The following is a 22,655-nucleotide window of genomic DNA, read 5'->3' as shown; positions in this document are numbered from 1 at the left end:
GGTTTAAAAAAAATGTACTCATATACTGGATACAGAAGATATAATCGGTCTTTTAGTTCATTGGTTCAGGGGAGTTTCTTTCATTAGCTAAGAATGTTACCTTGTTCAGATATGGACTAAAACATGTGCTCGGATGTTGATATTCAAAAGATTCATGTGGATGACTTAGGGCTTGTTTTACAAAGCTGCAATAGTGATGCTGCCGCGGTAAATGCGCCAAAGCCCCTAGGAACTGAATGGGCCTCGGTGCATTTACCGCAGCTTTGTAAAAAGGGGCCCTTAGCAAATTAAATCAGCCCCCCACTGTGAATTGTTTGCTGGCACAAAATGTACCCACGTGCAAAGATGCTGAGCAGTTGTTCCTGCAGGCACAGCTAAACACCAGGTCTAGGGTTACCATATGGCTCCAGAAAAAGGAGGATGGATTGAGCCATCTGGGTTTTACTTCCACTGAAAGCAATGGAAGTAAAACCCAGATGTCTCAAATCCGTCCTCGTTTTTCTGGAGCCATATGGTAACCTTCAGTCCAGGTCCAGGTCCAGGCTGGATAAAGTTAGGCAGGTAGGTCTGGTTGGCGAAAAGGTGGTGCTAAAGTTACGCACAGAAAGTTATTTAGAGAACCGTAGCCAGATATCTCCAGCAGCAGACTTTTCTGGTTAAGTCCCTCTGTATATTCAGATACCGTATTTTCCGCACTATAAGACGCACCCGACCATAAGACGCACCCTAGATTTAGAGGTGGAAAACAAGAAAAAAAACATTCTGAACCAAATTGTGCACCCAGTCCCCCTCACTCCTTGCCAAGCTCTGCACCCTGTCCCCACCGCCTTGCACCTTTTAAAATCGTCCTACCCCGTACCTTTTAAAATCCCCCTGTACCTTTTAAAATCATCCCCCCTTTACCGTTTTAAATCCCTCCTTCGCTGTACGGCTGCTGGCTGCCTCCTCCAATCTCGTAGACAGCGGCACAGGGAGCTTTTCGCCTCCAGCCCGGCCCCGTGCCGCTTCCTGACTGGCTGCTGTCAGTTCTCGCGAGTCCCGCAGCCATTAAAGAAACGGCGCGTGGCCAGGCTGGAGGCGAAAAACTCCCTGTGTCACTGCCCACAAAATTGGAGGAGGCAGCTGTACAGCCAAGGAGGGATTTAAGGGGATTTAAAACGGTAAGGGGGGGGCAGTTTTAAAAGTTACAGGGGGGATGATTTTAAAAGGATTGGAGAAAGGAGAAAGGAAGGAGATTGGAGGGGGCAGGAGTGCAGAAAGTTTGCTCCTGCTGATACACCGCTGGACCACCAGGATTTTTAAAAGGTACATTCGCTTCATAAGATGCACAGGCTTTTTCACCCACTTTTGGGGAAGGGGGGGAAAGTGCGTCTTATGGAGCGAAAAATATGGTAATTCACCTGGTCACATAGATTAGGGTTTCCCTCAAACACCAACAAGAAAATAGGCCATTACCTGAGGCTCTTCCAGCAGGCATTATGAATCACCTGTGCACGTTACTCTTATATGTAAACTGGTCTTTGAAACATGCCCCAGTGTGGGGTGGTCACAAAGGATTGTAAGAAAGGCGACTGGAGTCGGAGGCACCGTTTGTCTGGGGATCTGTGACCATACAGGCCTGAGAGTGCAACCGCTCTTGCCCGGGACCCATGTGCTCAGGGCACAGCACTGTGTATAGGGGTTACCAGATGTCCGGATTTCTCTGGATATGTCCTCCTTTTCGAGGACACATCCGAAGGACTGGACGGCTTTTTAAAACCTGGCATTTGGTCCAGGTTTTGAAAAGCTTCCTCAAAATCGCATCGGGCAAGAAGGCATCTTCACATGCACGGATGCCCCTCCTGCCCTATGAGAGCAGGGGGGGGGAGGCAGGGCTAGGGTGGGATTGGGGGCGGGACTGGGCATAACGGAATTGGGATGGGTGGAACTGGGAGGGCCTGGAGAGCAGGTCTAGGGGTCTGGATTTTACTAAAGTAAAATCTGGTAACCCTAACTGTGTGCGCTGACTACCCCTTTACAGATAAACGATAGTAAGTCATGCATGAACAGATGGGGCAGGAAATGTAGAAACCTCTGATCAGAGTAAAAGTGGGAGAAACTGGGCCACTCCGTATGGCCAAATTCTATTTTGTTAAACGTGTGAATGTTATCGTCCCAAAAGTTAATCGATTTGTCCATGCTAACCATGCAGGAGCCGTTGTTTGGGATGCTGATGGTGCCGCTGGGGTCTGCTTTAACCCAGGTGGAAGAGGAGCTGAGACACGACCCCATTGGCATTTTTAAGCTGGTAGGTTTGGGTCCCTGTGAGCTGCTGCTTGTTCAGATCATTCCGAGCGCCCCAAAGCATTCTGGGAGGGCCTTCCATTTCTTGCCAGTCCTTCTGCATCCCGGGGAGATTGCCTGTAAATTTCTGTTGTATTCCAGGAAAAGTGGCTCCACTGGCTTTCTTTGCAGTGTGGCTGATAAGTTTCCCACTACGATATTCTGTGGATAGTGGCAGGGTTGCCATATTTTGAGCCTCACAAACCGGGACACGTGACCTCACCTCCATCCCTGCCTTTCAGCCCTTTGAGTCCCACCCTGTTCCGCCCCCCTCAAAGCCTCATCTTCTTCCCCGACGAGCTCCAAGCGTGTCTGGAGGGCCTCGAGCATGAGCGGATATGTGTGACATCAACCACTCATGCTCAGAGGCCCTCCAGGTGTGGCCGGAGCTCGTCGGTGCTTTCCAAAACCTGGACAAACTGCTGAGTTTTGGAAAGTCTGTCGGGGAACCCGAACAGTCCTCTAAAACAGTGGTTCCCAACCCTGTCCTGGAGGAACACCAGGCCAATTGGGTTTTCAGGCTAGCCCTAATGAATATGCATGAAGCAAATTTGCATGCCTATCACTTCCATCATATGCAAATCTCTCTCATGCATCTTCATTAGGGCTAGCCTGAAAACCCAATTGGCCTGGTGTTCCTCCAGGACAGGGTTGGGAATCACTGCTCTAAAAACAGCACAGGTCCTGGTTTCCCTGGACATCTGGTAAGCCTAGCTGGTAGTAATTTTCTTTGAAAAGGTACCAGATTGGGGCCAGTAGGGAGTTCCTCCACTTTCTACTTCCTTCATGCTTAAAAGATATTAATTTAAATAATAATAATAACAGTTTATATACTGCAGGACTGTGAAGTTCTATGCGGTTTACAATGAATTAGAAAGATTCTACAAATTGAATGGGACATTCATAGTTAGAGATTAGTGGTTAACAGTTTACGGGATCAGATTTGGGGGGTGAGATTGTGATGGGGTCGATTGTACGATTCATTACCTAGGTACTTCAAGAACAGGTATGTTTTTAGATGTTTCCTAAATTCACCATAGTTATTTGCGTGTATAATTAGTTTTTCCAGGTCTTTGCCCCATGTGGCTGCTTGATACAATAGAAGTTGTTGATGGTGTCTCTTAAATTTACATCCTCTAGCCGATGGGGAAACAAACTTCAGGTGTGTTCTTCTCTTATGTCTGTTGGTTGAGAAGGAGAAGAGGCCAGTTTTGTATTTAGGGGCTAGACCGGATAGTACCTTGAAGCAGAGACATCCCAGCTTGAACTTCGCACGTGCCTCCATTTTTTAATGGGCAAGCAGAGTGAAGAGTGATATATCTCAAAAACTAGAGCTGATGGGAGAAAACTGGTGCCATTTTTGGAATCCGCAGGTCACATATACCCAGAAACGGGTCTAACATTTGAGGCTCCAAAAAGTGGCATCGTTTAAATGGACCTAATTTGTTTATTAGACTGCTTTTTGTGAAGGAAGTCACTCAAGACAGAGTCTGGCAAGACAAAGTCAAATATAGGCAACAGACAATTACAGCGATAAAAATACAGTGGTACCTTGGTTTACGAGCATAATTCGTTCCAGAAGCATGCTCGTAATCCAAAGTACTCGTATATCAAAGCACATGTCCCCATAGGCCACAATGTAAACTGAAACAATTCGTTCCACAACCAAGGTTTACTATGGTGGCCCAGGGGGTGGGTGGGTACCTGTCTGCGGGTGCTACAGCCCTTGCAGCGTGATGGTTTCCTTTCCCCGGGGGGTCCCCGTGCGGCTCTCCTCCCTCTTCGGCCGATGCCTCTGCCGTCCACCAGCACCTCTCGGCTTCCGATTCAAGCCGGCCATCCTCCAGACGCATGCGCTGGACCTCTGAACTCCCCCGTCAAGCCGGTGCCGCTCCAACCACACGCGCACCACGTACAAGCACGCAGGACGTGGGGCATAGTATGCCAGTGCCTTCCAATGTCAACGCCATAAGCGATAAAACATTTTAGTAGGCAGTATAGGGTATAAGGAAGCGTTTGAAACTTAAAACCATTAGGTTCAGCTTATCCAACCACTAAGAATGTTTAATCATTAATTCTTATGTATTTTACATTGGACCTTCTTCCTACCTATCGTGCTACCCTTTTTTTTTTTTTTAAACATTGTAGTTCTAACCCCTTTCCCTTTGTTTCCGTATGTCTGTGTTCTAAGTTTGTCTCTGTTCGTACTTTTAACTTTCTTGTTTCCCCATAATTTTATTATGTACACCGCTTAGAAATTTTTATAAGCGTTTGATCAAATCTTAAAATAAACTTGAATATATACAGTAGATTAGATAAACATAAGAACATAAGAATTGCCGCTGCTGGGTCAGACCAGTGGTCCATCATGCCCAGCAGTCTAATTTAAAGAAAGTTGCACATGAAATCAGAAAGGTGTATGAATATAATCTCAGCTAGGGTAGGAGTGGATAAGACTCTAGTACTAGACTTAACTTTTGAACTTCCAGGATCACACGGTGCAAATAACCCTTCGTTGTTATCACCATCCTAATGGATGTCCCCTTCTGTTCTTTTAATAATAATAATAATACCTTTATTTTTCTATACCGCCAACACCAAAAAAGTTCTAGGCGGTTCACTGAATAAAGAGGACTGGACATTCCAGTGATGATACAAAACACACAGAAAAGCAGTAGAATATTTCAATAGTGAAAAATACAATAAGAAACCATGACATAGTCATCAATCAAGTAACAAATTTTTTTGAACAGATAAGTTTCAAGTTTAATTAATTTTTTTTTTTTTAATGTTCAAAGTGTTTTATTGATTTTATAAGTAGAGAAAAAATACAAAGCCAACAATGTGAGTGCTCCAACAAGGAGCACATTATAACAATATCATTAACAAGTGTGAAGTGCATCCACAAAGGAATAATGATCACAGATTATTAAATGCATAACAAAATAAAGATGTGATGACATTAGTTCAAGAAAGGGGTATTGAAGAAAAGAAAAACAAAAACAGTAGGTGAAATGCTCAAATAATGTACCAGAAAAATCAGAAGGACATGTCCAATCTAAAATAAAAGAATATGATATATATAAAATGTATTGGAACATGGTTAATTCTGATAAGTGCCTGAATTCAGAAGACTAAGGGTGAGTCAAAAACATATAATAGAGAAATGAATATTAAAGTCAAGAATCTGAGTAACAATATTCAGTATTCATGAGACTGATTTGCAATATTCAAGCAGAGGGGACCAAGTTTTTGTATAAGAGATCATGGAGTTATTGCGTTCAGCAAAATGACATTCATATTTCACAAGGAGACATATCGAGTTCCACCATATATTGACATGTAGTTTAGTGCTATCCTTCCAATTGTGCAGGATGGTGGAGAGAGCAGTGAGTAAAAGTATAATTAACAGGCGTTCATGAGTGATGGATAAAGGGGAGTTTAATTAATTTTAATATACTGACCATCGACGTGCACCTGTCCGGTTTACAATGCTAAAAATGAAAGGTTAAAATAAATTTTTGTAGGGGGGAATGTGAACATTAAATAGGCAAATTACAAATATGAACATGAGCATGAGGGGAAAGGAGGAAGGGAAAGTTAATAATTACAGGGAAGAGGGGGGAGGATAAAACACCAGGAATGGGGATCGCTCCTTAAAAGCGGTTCGTGTTTATTTTGCAGATTGTTGGAAAGGAAATATTTAGACGCTTGGAATAAGAACGTTTTTAGTTTAGTCTTGAATTTGGCGGAGTTGAGGTGGCATGGCGTTCCATAAAGTTGGAGCTACAACGGAAAAGTTAGTTTTCTAGTGTAGTAGAATTCTTTGATGGAAGGTATAGTCAGTAAATTCTGATCAGCCGATCTAAGGATCCGGGGAGGGCATGAGGGGATGATCTAAACTAAACTAAACTAAACCTTAGGTTTGTGATCAATAATAATAGCAATAATTTGCTATTCCCTAATATATCTGCATTCATCTTTTGGCCCACCAAAACGGAAAGTTGAGGCGGTCGCAACTTTTCCAATTGCGGGGTTATCATTTGCATACCTATCCCTGTCATAATCAAGAAAAGTTTGCCTTTCTAGCGATCCATGGGAGGCTTTATGCAGCAATGTTACATTACATTACATTAGGGATTTCTATTCCGCCATTACCTTATGGTTCAAGGCGGATTACAAAAGAGTTAAAGAATCCTGTAAACCGTGTTGAGCTCTACTTCTGTGGAGATGATGCGGTATACAAACTTAAGGTTTAGTTTAGTTTAGTTTAGGGTGTTTTACAAAAAGATTTCTGGTCCTTTTTGGGGAAAAAAAGAGTAGAGCAGGTTGATTTGGGGGTTGGGGGGGTTAGAGGGATGTAAGAAGGAAGCTTGAGAGGTTAGGACTTTTTCAGGGATTTTTTGGAAAGTCTAGTCTTTATTTCTTTTCTGAAAGTTTTGTAATCTGGGGTCGTTATCAGAAGGTTGGCGATTTGGTTGTTGATTTTTGCTGCTTGAGTGGCGAGGAGGCCATCATATAGTTTTTTCCGTTTAACTTGCCTCATACGTCAAAGGGATTGTTGATTCCAGGATGAGGTTAATCTGTCCCCATATTGACTTCCAGAAGTTGATATCAAAGGACAATAGAACAACAGATGATCCATCTCCACAAGCGTAGAGCTCGGCACGGTTTACAGAGTTAGGAAGAAAGGAACTCCAATGAAGGGTTATAGGAAAGGAACAAGAAGAAAGAGAGGGACAAGGGAGGGATGAGTTTATCAAGAAAAGATGGGAAACGCAAAAGCTTGATTTTAAAGACCAGCATTAAAGTTTTATAGGTGATGCGGTGGGTGATGGGTAGCCAGTGAGCTTCTCGCAGAAGAGGAGTAACAAGATCATATTTCCCGACCTTATAGATAAGTTTGATTGCCGTATTTTGAATGAGCTGCAGACAACGTAATTCTTTTTGAGTAATTCCAATTTTCTAAAGGTGCAATAAGATGCAGATTGTTGAATCAGGTCACCCTTCTGAAAAATGGCAGAACCTTTCTCTCTGACTTCACCCCATTGAAATCTCCCATGCCTGGGAAGTACACAGTTTAGTCAACACCAACTGTATATCAAGTCGAGCCTTTAAATAATAATAATAATTTATTCTTATATACCGTCAAAGCCATAATAGCTCGAGGCGGTTTACAATAAGAAGTGCTGGACAATCAGAGAAAAAGCATAATATAAAATCATCTGAAATACATACATACAGTGATGGAAAAGGAGTCTGGGTTTGATCACAGGCCAGGCCACCAGCCTACGTACAAGTTGAGGAAGCTTAAAGGGTGTTTGGAAATGTAACCCTGATCTCTCTCTTACTCTCTCTCTCTCTCTCTCTCTCTGTAAAGGCCTGTACACTTTTTCTTATTTGTTCCCGAAGTTCTGTGTTTCTTTCTTCTGCTAGGTTCTGCGATTCATGGGAGACCCATACCTCAATGGAGTCCAGGAGAATTTGTTGGGGAATTACATCATCCAGAAGGGCTTGTCTCATGTGGGACTGAGAGATGAAATTCTTGCTCAGATAGCCAATCAGGTGTGGCGAAACACCAACCCTAACAACGAGGAACGTGGTTGGTTGCTCCTTGCCTCATGCCTTAGCGGATTCGCTCCCTCTTTGAATATGGACAGATATCTATTAAAGTGAGTACGGCTGCAGCTGATGTGATGGAAAGGGTGAGAGAACTCGGGTGCACATTCCGATGAGGACTGCCTTCCTTGAAGGCAGGCTCAGAACAAAGAACACTGATTCCTGTCCCTCGCCGGGCCGTAAAGGAAATCTGGCTTTCAGAAGTGTCTTCTTCACTTCAGGGCTTCAGGATAGTGCAGAGCTTAGGTTTAGCAAGATGCGGTGGTTCCATCTGGTGCTGGTTTTTCTAGCTCTTAGTTGAGTGGTTTTGGAGCTATCCGGGTGATAGTACTGTTTCCACCTCCCTCTGCTCCTTCACCGTAAAGATAGTGTCGAACTTTCTTAGAGAAATTTTTGGCTTCACACTACCTTATGGAGAGTAATTTTATAACAGGTTGACTGGACTGGGAGGCCAAATAAGTGTCTATTTTAAACCTGTTTTATAAAGTCACATAGGTTACCGCATTGTGGTAAAGGTCTTCATTTGTTGCATGTTAAAGGCAGAAGTCAATAAGTCTGTGTGTTGTGGGGAGCAGCTAATGGACTAATCCATTTATGGCCGCTGGTAAGCATAAAAGTCCACTTGAAAATGGACTCCAAGAAGACTAAATCACGGGGAAGATAATATAGTGAGAGATGGAGATGGAACTCACCCGGTGTTTTGTGCTCACGAATAAATTTCAGGTGAAAGTCGTTTATAGCCGGGCTCTTCTGTCCTTCTAGATACGTGTCTGATTACGCCTACAATGGTTACAAAGCGGTATGTCAACACAAGCTCATGCAGGCCATGAAAAAGACCCAACGATGGCCAGAGACGGCCAGGACGTACCCTCCATCTTTACTCGAGTGGACAGCCAACAGAGAGAGAGCAAACATGGCCTTGGAGGTCCACTGCTTTGACGGTAAGAAGAGCAAACCGTCTGGACTTTTATTTTGTACCAGTGACTCCTCCCCTTTGCCTTGGATCACTGATCCAATAGAATCCAATTAAGGAAGTCTTCTTCTATAGGAACCGTGTATATAAATTGCAGTTATTATTCCCCAGTGATTGATGGGTGGGGGAGGGTTAATATGCGGAACAGCTGACCTAGATTTGCGTACTTTTACTTTGTTTTTGAAGGGAAGATATGTGTCTACTGTCCCACCAAAACCACCCACATAAAGTTTTCCCTGATGCTCAGCAGGCCTTAGCCAGACGATTAAGTCTCGTTTGGTCATCTATCCGCTGATATGCAGCAGGAGATAGCCAGTTATCTCCCATTGAATATTGGCCTGAATATCCAGGACAAAGGTTAGAAGTTCGCACTTAGGCAGCAAAACCCATTTTCATTGGCTGGCCGGCTAAGGCCTAAAAGGCAGCTCTGTCTTTGGCCATCAACCTTAATGGCCCCTAAATCAGGGGTCTTCACTAATTATTAAGACGGGGCCACTTTGGATCCAAAAAGACTCCAATATCATCCCTTGTGGCGCCACAACACTGTTGACCAGCATGTCAATGACATCTGACTCCACCAGCCCACCTTCAAACTTTTCATTCGTGGGTATCCTTGGCGGGGGGAGGGGGGCTGAGGGATAGCATTTCCAAATGCATTCTCTTTTTCTATTAAATGTCTTTCCATTCAAGCATGTGGCTCTTCCCCCATCCACTTCCCCTTTTCTGTCATGAGCTCAGTTAGAGAGACAGATAGTAGCAGAAAAAAAATACAACAGAAGGTGATGGGGGCCTCCTCAGAGGTCTCCAGGGACCACCATTAGCCCCCGACTTGCACTGAAGAACACTGCCCTAAATGGATAAATTTATCTAGACAGCGACTGAATTGTTATCATTTATTTTGAATTTGGCTTGCACCTTTTTTTCAGTACGTTAGGTAACATTGGCTGCACCTCCAGAATACTCCTGCCCTCCTAAATCTGAACAGAGAGATTGGGGCTAGCCAAAATGTATCCACTAACTGTTACTAAAGTTTCCAGAAAAGCATGGTTGCCAGTGGGTGCAAAGGCAAAAACTGCAGTGATGATGGACAAGATGCCAAGTCTTTAATAAACAATCAGTATAAATATGAGGGTCATTTCATAAATAATGCACACTATTTTTTTAAATTTACATGTTTCATTTTTTTTCCCCCAAGTATTTCTTTACAGTCCTTCCATATAGTCTCCCTGCTTTGCAATGACTGAGTCCCAACGTCCGGGAATCTTCATTATTCCATCCAAGACACTGTTTTGTTCAGTTGTCGAATGGCTCGGGTATCGGCGGAAGAAAACTCTTCCAGAGTTGCGAAACGATGTCCACACATAGGTTGTTTCAACTTTGGAGAAAGGTCGGTGGACTCATGTCTGGAGTGTAGGGAGCAGGAGGTAACACCTCCCAGCCGTATTCGTGTACTTTTTCAATGGCAACATTCCCTATGTGTGGGCGAGCGTTGTCGTGAAGAACGAGTGGCCCAGCCAAGAGCAACTGAGGTTGGGTTTTATGCATTTGTTTTGCAAAAAAAATCACGATAATACACAGCTGTGACACTTCTTCCACATGGAACTTTGTCTGTGATGATGACGCCTTCATGATCATAAGCAAAAATCATCAATTGTTTGTCTTTTGATTGAGCTCGTCAAAATTTTTTTGGCCGTGGGGAAGATGGAGCTCTTCACTCATCATTGAAAAACTGTGCGAATGCGGCTGGGAGGTGTTACGTCATGTTCCCTAAAGTCCAGACATGAGTCCACCAGACCTCGATCTTTTTCCAAAGTTGAAACAACCTATGCATGGACATCATTTTGCATCTCTGGAAGAGCTTTCTTCCGCCGGTACCCGAGCCATTCGGCAACTGAACAAAAACAGTGTCTTGGATGGAATAATGAAGCTTCCCGGACGTTGGGACCCGGTCATTGCAAAGCAGGGAGACTATATTGATGGATTGTAAAGAAATACTTGGAAAAAAAAAACCCAAAAACGTAAATTTTACAAAATAGCATGTATTATTTATGAAATGACCCTCGTATAATCATAAAACAGTTTGCATCCAAAAGGATTGATGAACCCGGACCCGACACGGACCGTGTTTCAAAGAAACACTCCTTCCTCAGAGGTCCTATATTGTATCATATACAAGAAAACCTGACGGATAACAGCTGGAATCAGCGGCAAACAGCTGAGCAGAAGCTTTTGTCCTGCACTGCGTAGGAGTTTTCACAGTTTTCTCAGCTGTTTACCGCTGATTCCAGTTGATATCCATCAGGTTTTCTTGTATATGATACAATGTAGGACCCCCGAGGAAGGAGTGTTTCTTCGCAACACGGTCCGTGTCGGGTCTGGGTTCATCAATCCTTTTGGATACAAACTGTTTTATGACAATGTTAGGAAATTCTACTTTACGGAGAGGGTGGTGGATGCCTGGAATGCGCTCCCGGGAGAGGTGGTGGAGAGTAAAACTGTGACTGAGTTCAAAGAAGCGTGGGATGAACACAGAAGATTTAGAATCAGAAAATAATATTAAAGATTGAACTAGGCCAGTTACTGGGCAGACTTGTACGGTCTGTGTCTTTGCATGGCCGTTTGGAGGAGGATGGGCAGGGGAGGGCTTCAATGGCTGGGAGGGTGTAGATGGGCTGGAGTAAGTCTTAACAGAGATTTCGGCAGTTGGAACCCAAGCACAGTACTGGGTAAAGCTTTGGATTCTCGCCCAGAAATAGCTAAGAAGAAAAAATAAAAATTGAATCAGGTTGGGCAGACTGGATGGACCATTCGGGTCTTTATCTGCCATCATCTACTATATGTTACTATGAGAGAGAGAAAGAAAAAGAGACAGAAAGAGAGAGAAAGAAAATAGACAAAGAAAGAGAGAGAGAAAAAAAAGAGAGAAAGAAAAAGACAAAGACAAAGAGAGAGAAAGAAAGACAAAGAAAGAGAGAGAGAGAAATAAAAAGAGAGACAAAGAAAGAAAGAGAATGAGAGAAAGACAAAGAAAGAGAGAGAGGTGGTGGAGAGGAAAACGGTGACGGAGCTCAAAGAAGCGTGGGATGAACACAAAGGATCTAGAATCAGAAAATAAGATTAAATATTGAACTAGGCCAGTTACTGGGCAGACTTGTACGGTCTGTGTCTGTGTATGGCCGTTTGGTGGAGGATGGGCAGGGGAGGGCTTCAATGGCTGGGAGGGTGTAGATGGGCTGGAGTAAGTCTTAACAGAGATTTCGGCAGTTGGAAGCCAAGCACAGTACCGGGTAAAGCTTTGGATTCTCGCCCAGAAATAGCTAAGAAGAAAAAATAAAAAATTTAAATTGAATCAGGTTGGGCAGACTGGATGGACCATTCGGGTCTTTATCTGCCGTCATCTACTATGTTACTATGTTACTATGACTATATTTATTTTTTTGGGGATTGTTTTTTGAAGACTTGGCATCTTGTACATCATCACTGCAGTTTTTGCCTTTGCTTTTTGACTCGATATTTCACTGTGGTTTCATTGGATTCTTTGTTTGTTGTTACCTTTCACATATGTCCTTTGAAATATCGACCAGCCTTTGTGTGAGCAAAACATTCCTAACTAGTCTAGCCTAGGGTTACCAGATTTTTGCTAAAAAAGAAAAAAGAGGAAGTGTGGTCCCCCACCTGTTCCGCTCCCCATTCCCGTCCCATTTCTTCCACAGCCCCGCCCTGTTCTGTCCACAGCCCTGTCCAATCCACTCCCCCACCCCGGCCCCGTACAAACTTCATCTCTTCGGGGCCACGAATGGAGAGCATCTGTGCAGGCGTAAATGTGACATGATAATGTCACACATATGCGCACATGCGTGTGATATCATTAAATCATTAAATTATAAACCCCAACCCAATCACCAACCATGAACACTATATTCAATTTAAGGAACATTTCTAATCATGTGTAAGCAGCACGGCACACAAACTGCTGTTAATATTTATTAATGTTGGAACTACCAGATGTACAATGTTATACCCTTTAATCCGCTGTATGTACAGTCTCTCTTTATTGTAACTACAGTTTCTCTATATTGTAAACCACTCCTCTTTATTGTAAACCGCCTAGAAGTCGCAAGATAGTTGGCGGTATATAAAAATAAAGTTATTATTATTATTATATCACGTTGCATCCATGCGTGTGCAGATTCCCTCCAGACACAGCGAGCTCAATGGTTTTCAAAACCCGGACAAACTGCTGGGACCCATGGACAGTCCTCTACAAAGAGGACACGCCCGGGTAAATCCTGACATCTGGTAACCTTAGTCTAGCCCAGACATAGGCAACTCCTGTCCTTGAGGGCCGAAATCCAATCGGGTTTTCGGGATTTCCCCAATGAATGTGCATGAGATCTATTGGCATACTCTGCTTTCAATGCCTATTCATTGGGGAAATCCCGAAAACCCGATTGGATTTTGGCCCTCGAGGACCGGAGTGGCCCACCCCCTGGTCTAGTCTGAGTACGATCCCATTGTTTGTAAATCACAAGTTGCGGTATAATATTTTTAACATTACGTCGATGTTCTCTCTGCAGGTGTGCAGCTTTCCTGTCCCATCCATTCCTGGACGGTTGGGGAGGAGCTGGTGAGACACGTACTGAGGCACAGGTATAAAACCTCGCATTGACAACCAAATTTTTTTGTGCCATCCTGGTTTTATTTCTGCCGCTGATCAGGTTCTGCACAGCACAGTATGAAATACCAGGTGAAAAGGAGATTTGTGGGTGCTCATATTTACATATTAAGGAAAAGGGGAGAACTGAAGGTACAGTGGTGCCTCGCATAACGGCCGCCTCGCACAGCGAACGCTGCGCACAACGAACTTCTTGTCTTGATCCGTACAACGGACTTCGTTTCACACAACGAAGTCGCCCGAGCTGCATCGCTTAACTGGCGCTACATATTTTAAACCTCCCCCCGCCGCCACCGCATAGTTTTAAACCTCCCCCCGCCGCCACCGCATAGTTTTAAACCTCCCCCCGCCGCCACCGCATAGTTTTAAACCTCCCCTCCCCCCGCCGCCTGGGCCTGCGCTGATCTCTGAATGGCTGCAGCCAGCTCTCGCGGGACTCACAAGAACTAACTGCAGCCATTCGGAGATCGGCATGGGCCCACACAGGCGTGCAGAGGAATTGCTCCTGATCTCTGCGCTTCTGGCCTGTACGCCACTGGCTGGGAAAGATGGGAGGAATTAAAAAAGGTACTGGGGAGTATGTGGGGGGTGATTATAATACACAGCAAGGATCAACAAAACCCCTGTCTCCCCTCCCCTTCACATATATCCCCTCTATATCATGCTAACAGCTCTAACAAGGTAAATTTATCTTTTTTTATGTCATCTTAGCATATTTTATGCTACAGAACGAATTATTTTTTTTTACATGTATTGCTATGGGAAAACGCGTTTCACATAACGAACTTTTCGCATAACAAACTTGCTCCTGGAACGAATTAAGTTTGTTGTGTGAGGCACCACTGTATATGATTAATCCAGCCTAGTATATCTGAAGTAGAACGGGTACAAGTGGATTTTCACTCCGTCAAAAATTACAAAGACAAGGGGGACACTCGATGAAACTGCAGGGAAATACAGTCAAACCGCGGTTTGCAAGTAACGTGGTTTGCAAGTGTTTTGCAAGACGAACAAAACACTCTACAGGGAACACCTGGCTTGGCCTCCGCGGGTGCGGGTCGCCGGACTGGATGGACCTAAGGTCTGATCCGGCGAAGCCATTTCTTATGTTCTTATGTTCTCTAGTAAATCTTGTCTCGCAAACCGAGCGTTGACTATGAAACTTTACTTTAAAAATAAAAATGCTTTTTTTTAAATTCTTTATTCATTTTCAAAATTACATTAAGTGTTAAATATAATCATACACATTAAATGCTTTATTTTGTGGAGCTAAGATTCAGACGTTTCCTGATGCGTCAAGATCAACCCAACTCTGAAGGAAGGGCTTTTTAGTCTTAAGATCTTCTGTTTTAATTGTACAGATTTGTTTTCTTCCATTCATAACCATTTCTTCTGGTTTGAGAAGATTCTGCTTTGTTTGTGAATGTGGCTAATCTCTCTGGTCAGGAGAGTTACCGACACCTGCAACGGATGGTCCATCTCCATGAAGGAAAGGAGCCAGTGGGCAGAACTTGCAGGGCACGATTACATCCTGGATCTGATCTCAGACCTGGAGCTGCCAAGGAACTTCCCAAAGCAGAAATCCTATTTCATTATCGCCTCCGAGAGGATGGGCCAGAAACACAGTAGCATGTAGGTATCTATTAAAGAAGCAACACAAGGGGGAGGGGACAGTGGCATAGCGAGAGAAAGAGGCGCACTAGACGGGGGCACCCCGCCACATTCTTCCCCACCGTGTCCCTCTTCGTGGGGAGCGCTGGCACCTTTACTCCTGGCTGCTTGCCCATCTTTTCATATCTTCGGGCGGCAGCAAGCAGCAGCCTGCTGCTCACACAGACCTCAGCTTTCCCTCTGACATCACTTCCTGGCCCCATGACCAGGAAGTGACATCAGAAGCTGAGGTAGATAGGAGCAGCTGTTTGCTGCTGGAAGAGATTTGAAGAGATGTGTGGGCGGTGAGAAAGAGAGGTGCCAGTGCCCCCGGCAAGATGGCGCCTGGGGCGATCCACCCCCCCTTGCCTTCTCGCTAAGCCATTGGGAGGGGAGCAGTTTGGGAATTGGTTGGTATGGCTTGAGCCCAAACTGGGAAGGGCCCAGACCCCCGAGGCCTCCCCATGGCGACACCACTAGTCAAGATATCACTACGCTGTAAGTCAAACAGACCTAATTGTATATAGAAAAGTCATCCATGTAGGGTCATGTTCTATAGGCTGCTCAAAGTTAGGTGCCAGGCTGCTGTGTGGTAAGCGTGAATTACGTGCACCATCGCCATTACAGAACTCATGTAAGTAACGCGCTTAACTTCAGGCATTAGCACTTTTGCCAGCTCAGAGGCTGATGTAAATGCTCACGCCTAACTGTGAGCATTCTATAACCCACGCGCGTAAGAGCTAGGCACGCCCCCAACCTGCCCATGCTCCTCCCAGGTCCATGCCCCTCCCCCACGCAGTTGCATGCTATAGATTTTGCACACTCAATTTCTAGGATCCCACCTAAGGACACCAGTTGGCATCCTATTATACAATTAGTTGTTAAGACCAATTAGCAGCTAATTATTAAATTAAATTACAACTGTTCTCTAACTATTGTGCATTAAGCGTAAAATTATGCAGGCAAGTTTATAGAATTAGGGAGATAATGTTAGATGATTATTTCTGCATTCAGACTGATACGGATGAAGTCTCCAAATTTCAGCTGTCTGTGGCATATCTCTGAAACCCCCCAACCCCACTTTAGCTGCATAACCTTTGACCACATATCAACTTATAAAGTACAGTAAAACCTTGCATTGCGAGTAACTCGGTGTGCGAGTGTTTTGCAAGACGAGCAAAACATTGTATGAAATTTTCACTTGATAAACGAGCGAGGTCTTGCAATACGAGTACATAAAGTATACACGCGTCACGACTGAGCCAATGGTTCTTCTCTCTGACGCTATGGGAATGTAGTGACTGTTCTAAACGAGCGAGATCTTGCAATACGAGTACATAAAGTATACACGTGTCATGTCATCACAACTGAGCCAATGGTTCTTCTCTCTCTGATGCTACGAGAGCGTAGTGACTGTTCTAAACAAGCGAGGTCTTGCAATACAAGTACGTACAGCATACGCGCATGACAACTGAGCCAATGGTTCTTCTCTCTGACGCTGCGGGAGCGTAGTGACTGTTCTAAACGAGCGAGGTCTTGCAATACGAGTACATACAGTATACACGCGTCACGACTGAGCCAATGGTTCTTCTCTCTGACGCTATGGGAATGTAGTGACTGTTTTAAACGAGCGAGATCTTGCAATACGAGTACATACAGTATACACGCGTCACATCATGACAACTGAGCCTATGGTTCTTTTCTCTGATGCTGCAGGAGCGTAGTGACTGTTCTAAACGAGCGAGGTCTTGCAATACAAGTACGTATAGTATTTTGTATTAAAGTTTTTGGGTTGTGGAATGAATCGTCTTGAGTTTCCATTATTTCTTATGGGGAAATTAGCTTCGATATACCAGTGTTTTGGATTACAAGCATGTTTCCGGAACGAATTATGCTCGCAAACCAAGGCTGTACTGTAAATTCAGAGGGGCAGGAACCCTAATGCAAAGAACTTTGGAAGTTCCGTGGATAAGTTCTTTAGAATATTGACCAGGACTAATAGAACAGTCCGCCACCTGATCTTAATGGTAGAGTGTGACACTCAGATTGGGTCCACCACAGGATTCCAGACATAGTTCCCAAGAAGAACCAGCTTATAGAGAAGCTGACATGGCTGTCCTGGCCTTTGACCTTTCATCTCAGTGCATTGTGGGGATGGTTGTAAAAGCAGAACCACAGCACAGAAGTCTCCTGGCGTTGAATGTCAAACGAGCAGGACCAGGTGATGGGCGGCCTTTTCCGATGGTGTAAAAACAGTAATTCCCTTCGGTTTGCCTAGAGGTCACAGAGCAGACCTGCAAATAGAGCACTGGACAGGCTGGTTGTGCGTTTTTCTTTCTTGAGATCAAATGCTGCACTGCCCAAAGGTTTTCTAACTCGTAGATTTGCCTTCCATGAATCCAGTTTTCTCCAGGCTCAGTAGGGGTTGTTAGAAGCCACCTGTTGCAGAAATGGTGGCTTTAGGGCGTGAAAGAGCGGAGCCGCAGGAAAGCGTCACGCGTTGAACTGCAGTAATTAGCCAGCGCCAGTAACCGTCCTCCTCTCATATATACTTTTCTTCCTAGAGCACAGAGGAACGACCCTGAGACACCTGATGAAATTCCTTCTCCACCAGCCACAAAGGCCCCCAGCGTACTGCCCGTAAACACGCCCGACTCTGACGGCTATTACAGTCATGGTGAGTCCTCAGAAATCAAGTGGATTTGTGGAGAGGGGCTATCAGGTGGCACTGGGCATGCTGGGAAATATTGGGCCAGGTACTGGGAACATCAAGAGTCAGCTCTTCAGACCAGGGGAAATGACACAGAGCAACCACTAGTGTATGGAGGGGCAGTCTGGAAAGAATGTCCAGGTCACCATGTCCCAAATGGACGTCCATCTCACCTGTGAGATGGACGCCCAGGTACTAGAAAGGTCCAGCATGAATATCCATTTTACAAACTGAAACATTCAAATTATGAATGGGGGGGGGGAGGGGCGGGATTAGGTTTACCAGACGTCCAGATCTCCCGGGACACGTCCTCCTTTTCGAGGACATGTCCGGGGGTCTGGATGGCTTTGCAAAACCCGTCACTTTGTCCGGGTTTTGAAAAGCTTCCTCGAAATGGCGTCGGGCAGGAGGGCATCCGCCTATCCCACGAGATGATGTCACGCGCACACATGCATCACATCCGCAGATGCTGCGGATGGGCAGACTGGATGGGCCATTTGGCTTTTATCTGCCATTATGTTTCTATAACCATAAAGCTCTATGACATCACAATGTAGGCGTAAAGAGCCTTAGCCTATAGGAAGAGGAGATGCAAATGTTAAGAGCCTTAGCCAATAGGGAGAGGAGGAGATAGTGGATGCTGCAGATGGGCCATTTGGCCTTTATCTGCCATCATGTTTCTATAACCATAAAGCTCTATGACATCACAATGTAGATGTAAAGAGCCTTAGCCTATAGGAAGAGGAGATGCAAATGTTAAGAGCCTTAGCCAATAGGGAGAGGAGGAGATAGTGGATGCTGCGGATGGACCATTTGGCCTTTATCTGCCATCATGTTTCTATGTTTCTATAACCATCAAGTTCTATGACATCACAATGCAGGTGTAAAGAGCCTTAGCCTATAGGAAGAGGAGATGCAAATGTTAAGAGCCTTAGCCAATAGGGAGAGGAGGAGATAGTGGATGCTGCGGATGGGCCATTTGGCCTTTATCTGCCATCATGTTTCTATGTTTCTATAACCATCAAGTTCTATGACATCACAATGCAGGTGTAAAGAGCCTTAGCCTATAGGAAGAGGAGATGCAAATGTTAAGAGCCTTAGCCAATAGGGATAGGAGGAGATAGTGGATGCTGCGGATGGGCCATTTGGCCTTTATCTGCCATCATGTTTCTATGTTTCTATAACCATCAAGTTCTATGACATCACAATGCAGGTGTAAAGAGCCTTAGCCTATAGGAAGAGGAGATGCAAATGTTAAGAGCCTTAGCCAATAGGGAGAGGAGGAGATAGTGGATGCTGCGGATGGGCCTTTTGGCCTTTATCTGCAGTCATGTTTCTATGTTTCTATAACCATCAAGTTCTATGACATCACAATGCAGGTGTAAAGAGCCTTAGCCTATAGGAAGAGGAGATGCAAATGTTAAGAGCCTTAGCCAATAGGGATAGGAGGAGATAGTGGATGCTGCGGATGGGCCATTTGGCCTTTATCTGCCATCATGTTTCTATGTTTCTATAACCATCAAGTTCTATGACATCACAATGCAGGTGTAAAGAGCCTTAGCCTATAGGAAGAGGAGATGCAAATGTTAAGAGCCTTAGCCAATAGGGAGAGGAGGAGATAGTGGATGCTGCGGATGGGCCTTTTGGCCTTTATCTGCAGTCATGTTTCTATGTTCCAGGGACATTGTTATCAGCAAACAAAAAATGTCTAATGTCTAATATTTTGTTTGGGGTTTTTTTTTTTTTTTCATTCGTTAATGACCTGCAATGATCTAGCTTTTGTTACTGCGATTGACAGTCCATTCCTAGACCTAACTTCATGGTATGACTGGGAGATGTTCCGTCTTAACCTCTCTTATTGTCTTGATGCTAACAGGAGATTCGGACTCCTTTAGTGAGCCCCCAACTCAGAAAGGGTTAGACCGCTATTTGGACAGCCTGTTTGACCCAGTCCTGTCGTATGGCAATGGGGTAAGCAAAGCTTTCTTTTGCATTTAGAAATGATAAGTTACGCCATCTTTTCTTGGTTTTGGCATAGACAGGTTTGGAGTCTGGTCCCTTCTTTTCACACGTTTGTCATTTGTAAACCTTATAAGCTGCTCTAACTCCTAAAGGTGAACATTAAAAATGATCTTTGCAGGGTTACCAGATTTTTGGTTTTTTTTTTAGTTCAATAATTTTTATTAAAGTTTCAACAAAAGAAACAAAAGAAAACAGAATACTGCAGGAACAAATCACATTTTCCATCAACAGGTGTACAGCAAACAGCAATAAGTATGCAAGCAAGATCCAGAATATAAACATCAGTCAATGTTAGTAATAATCCAGAGGTTCCAGTAAGATAAACAATCAAGAATTATCAGAATAAGATATAACATGAGACCACACTGAAGTAAAAGAGGAGCGCGATGGTCTGTTATTTTCTGCTACGGACTTCTCATATTTAGCATAAAGACATATTGTGTTCCACCACTCATTTACAGCTAGTGCTGAAAAATCTTTCCAATGAGACAATCTGGATTTTATAGCCACCAGTAACATACATTGTAATAATTTAAGTTGACCTCTATCAAGCGTACATGTCAATGCTGCACCACCAGTAATGATGATGGCATAAGAAATATTATCAGTTATAGGTAGAATATCACAAATGATTGACCATACATTAGACCAATAAGTTTGTAATAAGCTGCAATTAAAGAACATGTGATCAAGAAGCACAAGACCAACAAAGGTTAGAGGCAGCAGAAGACAATTTAGACAATTTATAAGGTGTCCAATACGCCCTGTGGTACAAATAAAGTACTAATTGTTGTCGCTCGTAACGACTCAAAGGAGGTTAGCCATATCATTTCCCACGACGTGGAAGAGAGTGGTGAGGACCCCTAGACCCGCCCCCACAGGCCCCACATCACTGCCCCGTTACGCCCCAGTCATGCCCCCAATCTTGCCCTAGCTCCACCCCAGCCCCTCCCCCCACTGCCTGCTCTCGTCGGGCAGGAGGGCATCCGGGCATGCACGGATGTGACGCAATGACATCACATGCAAGCGCATACGCAGAGGCCCTCCTGCCTGACGTGATTTCGAGGAAGATTTTCAAAACCCGGAGAAAGGGCCGGGTTTTCAAAAGCCGTCCCAGACCCCTGGACTCGTCCTCGAAAAGGAGGACGTGTAACCCTGTATCTTTAGGACACAGTTAACTCCAGTAAAAATCTATAAAAAGTTCACTTGATAACAGTAAAGTTTAAATATATTTCCAAAATACGCATTACATCTCCCAATACCCTCCCCCTAATTCCTACCCCCCTTCCCTTTTCCCTATTGACCTCTCCCCCCTCCTTCCTCCCCCAAAATTGAGTTTATAACATTTTATTGACGGAATCATACTAAACCCCTCAAATCCAATGAAAGTTGACAAAAATAAAGAATAATAAAAGTAAAGAACTGGAATTTTAGATAAATAATCATAGCTTCAGTGTAAATTATTAAAAATTAAACTTCTTGCCTTAGTTAAAAGGTTCTGAATATAGGGATCCCAAATTTCCATAAACCTACGAATTATCCTAGCCGAACGCCTAACTTCCCAAGTCTCAAATAACAATAGACGATGAAACTGGTTCCTCCAATGCCACAAACGAGGCGCTTCATTCGATAACCAAAATTGCATAATACATTTATGTCCTATCATACACGCCTTTTGAAATAAGAGACAATTCTTTTTACCAAAAACCCCACAAGCCACAGCTTTACCAAAAATTACTCCCCTTGATGAATCTACAACAGAACTCCCCCATAATAAGCCTAAAAATAACAGGATGGCAGACCAGAATGACCTAATTAAAGGGCATGACCAAAAAGCATGAGTTAAAGTACCAGGATCCTTATCACGCTTAATGCAAATCGGGGTATTAATTAAACCGGCATGAAAAGCTTGAATTTGTGAAAAATAACAACAAATAACAGTAAAGTTTATTTTATCCCCTGGGGTTTGGAATCAGCAGGATTGATTAGCAAAAATGCAGAAACATTGAGCGTCTTAGAGGTAAATGCATATTTATGTACATTTTTTAATCCAGGTAGTTTTTTAATCCAGCTAGTTGATATATAATTTGCACCTGGATGGTATAGAACAAGGGTGGGCAACGTCAGTCCTTGAGGGCCGGAATCCAGTCGGGTTTTTAGTACTTCCCCAATGAATATGCATGAGATCTATTTGCATGCACTGCTTTCAGTGCATATTCATTGGTGAAATCCTGAACCCCCGACTGGATTCCAGCCCTCCAGGACTGGAGTTACCCACCTCTGGTATAGAAGATAATGCCATTGACTCTTCGCCTGCCAAAATTGCTTTTGGCTGTTTTCTATTCAGCTGACTCCACCTGTGCTTACAAGAAGGCCTCAACTTGGTTAACAAACGATTCAGACGCTTAAGTACTTGAAGGGTATTAACGTAGAACAGTATCTTTTCCAGAGAAAGGAAAATGGTAAAACCAGAGGACATAATTTGAGGTTGAGGGGTGGCAGATTCAAGAGCAATGTTAGGAAATTCTACTTTACGGAGAGGGTGGTGGATGCCTGGAATGCGCTCCCGAGAGAGGTGGTGGAGAGGAAAACTGTGACTGAGTTCAAAGAAGCGTGGGATGAACAGAGAGGATCTAGAATCAGAAAATAATATTAAATATTGAACTAAGGCCAGTACTGGGCAG

The 22,655-nt window shown here is 44.0% G+C and overlaps 1 protein-coding gene across 1 annotated transcript in view; it reads left to right on the top strand.

Moving 5' to 3' along the window:
- Window positions 1–22,655, top strand: part of MYO15A (myosin XVA) — a 204,666-nt gene that overhangs the window by 102,606 nt on the left and 79,405 nt on the right. The window contains exons 28-34 of the mRNA XM_033914963.1: window positions 2,192–2,287; window positions 7,759–7,994; window positions 8,704–8,882; window positions 13,492–13,564; window positions 15,036–15,221; window positions 17,804–17,916; window positions 19,826–19,920. Of these exons, the coding sequence (XP_033770854.1) occupies window positions 2,192–2,287; window positions 7,759–7,994; window positions 8,704–8,882; window positions 13,492–13,564; window positions 15,036–15,221; window positions 17,804–17,916; window positions 19,826–19,920 (978 nt within the window). The remainder of the gene's footprint in view (window positions 1–2,191; window positions 2,288–7,758; window positions 7,995–8,703; window positions 8,883–13,491; window positions 13,565–15,035; window positions 15,222–17,803; window positions 17,917–19,825; window positions 19,921–22,655) is intronic.

This window comes from Geotrypetes seraphini, chromosome 11, assembly GCF_902459505.1.
Source record: "Geotrypetes seraphini chromosome 11, aGeoSer1.1, whole genome shotgun sequence".
NCBI classification, from domain to species: domain Eukaryota; kingdom Metazoa; phylum Chordata; class Amphibia; order Gymnophiona; family Dermophiidae; genus Geotrypetes; species Geotrypetes seraphini.
Note: the sequence above shows the minus strand (reverse complement) of the source record. Positions and strands in the feature narration are given on the sequence as shown.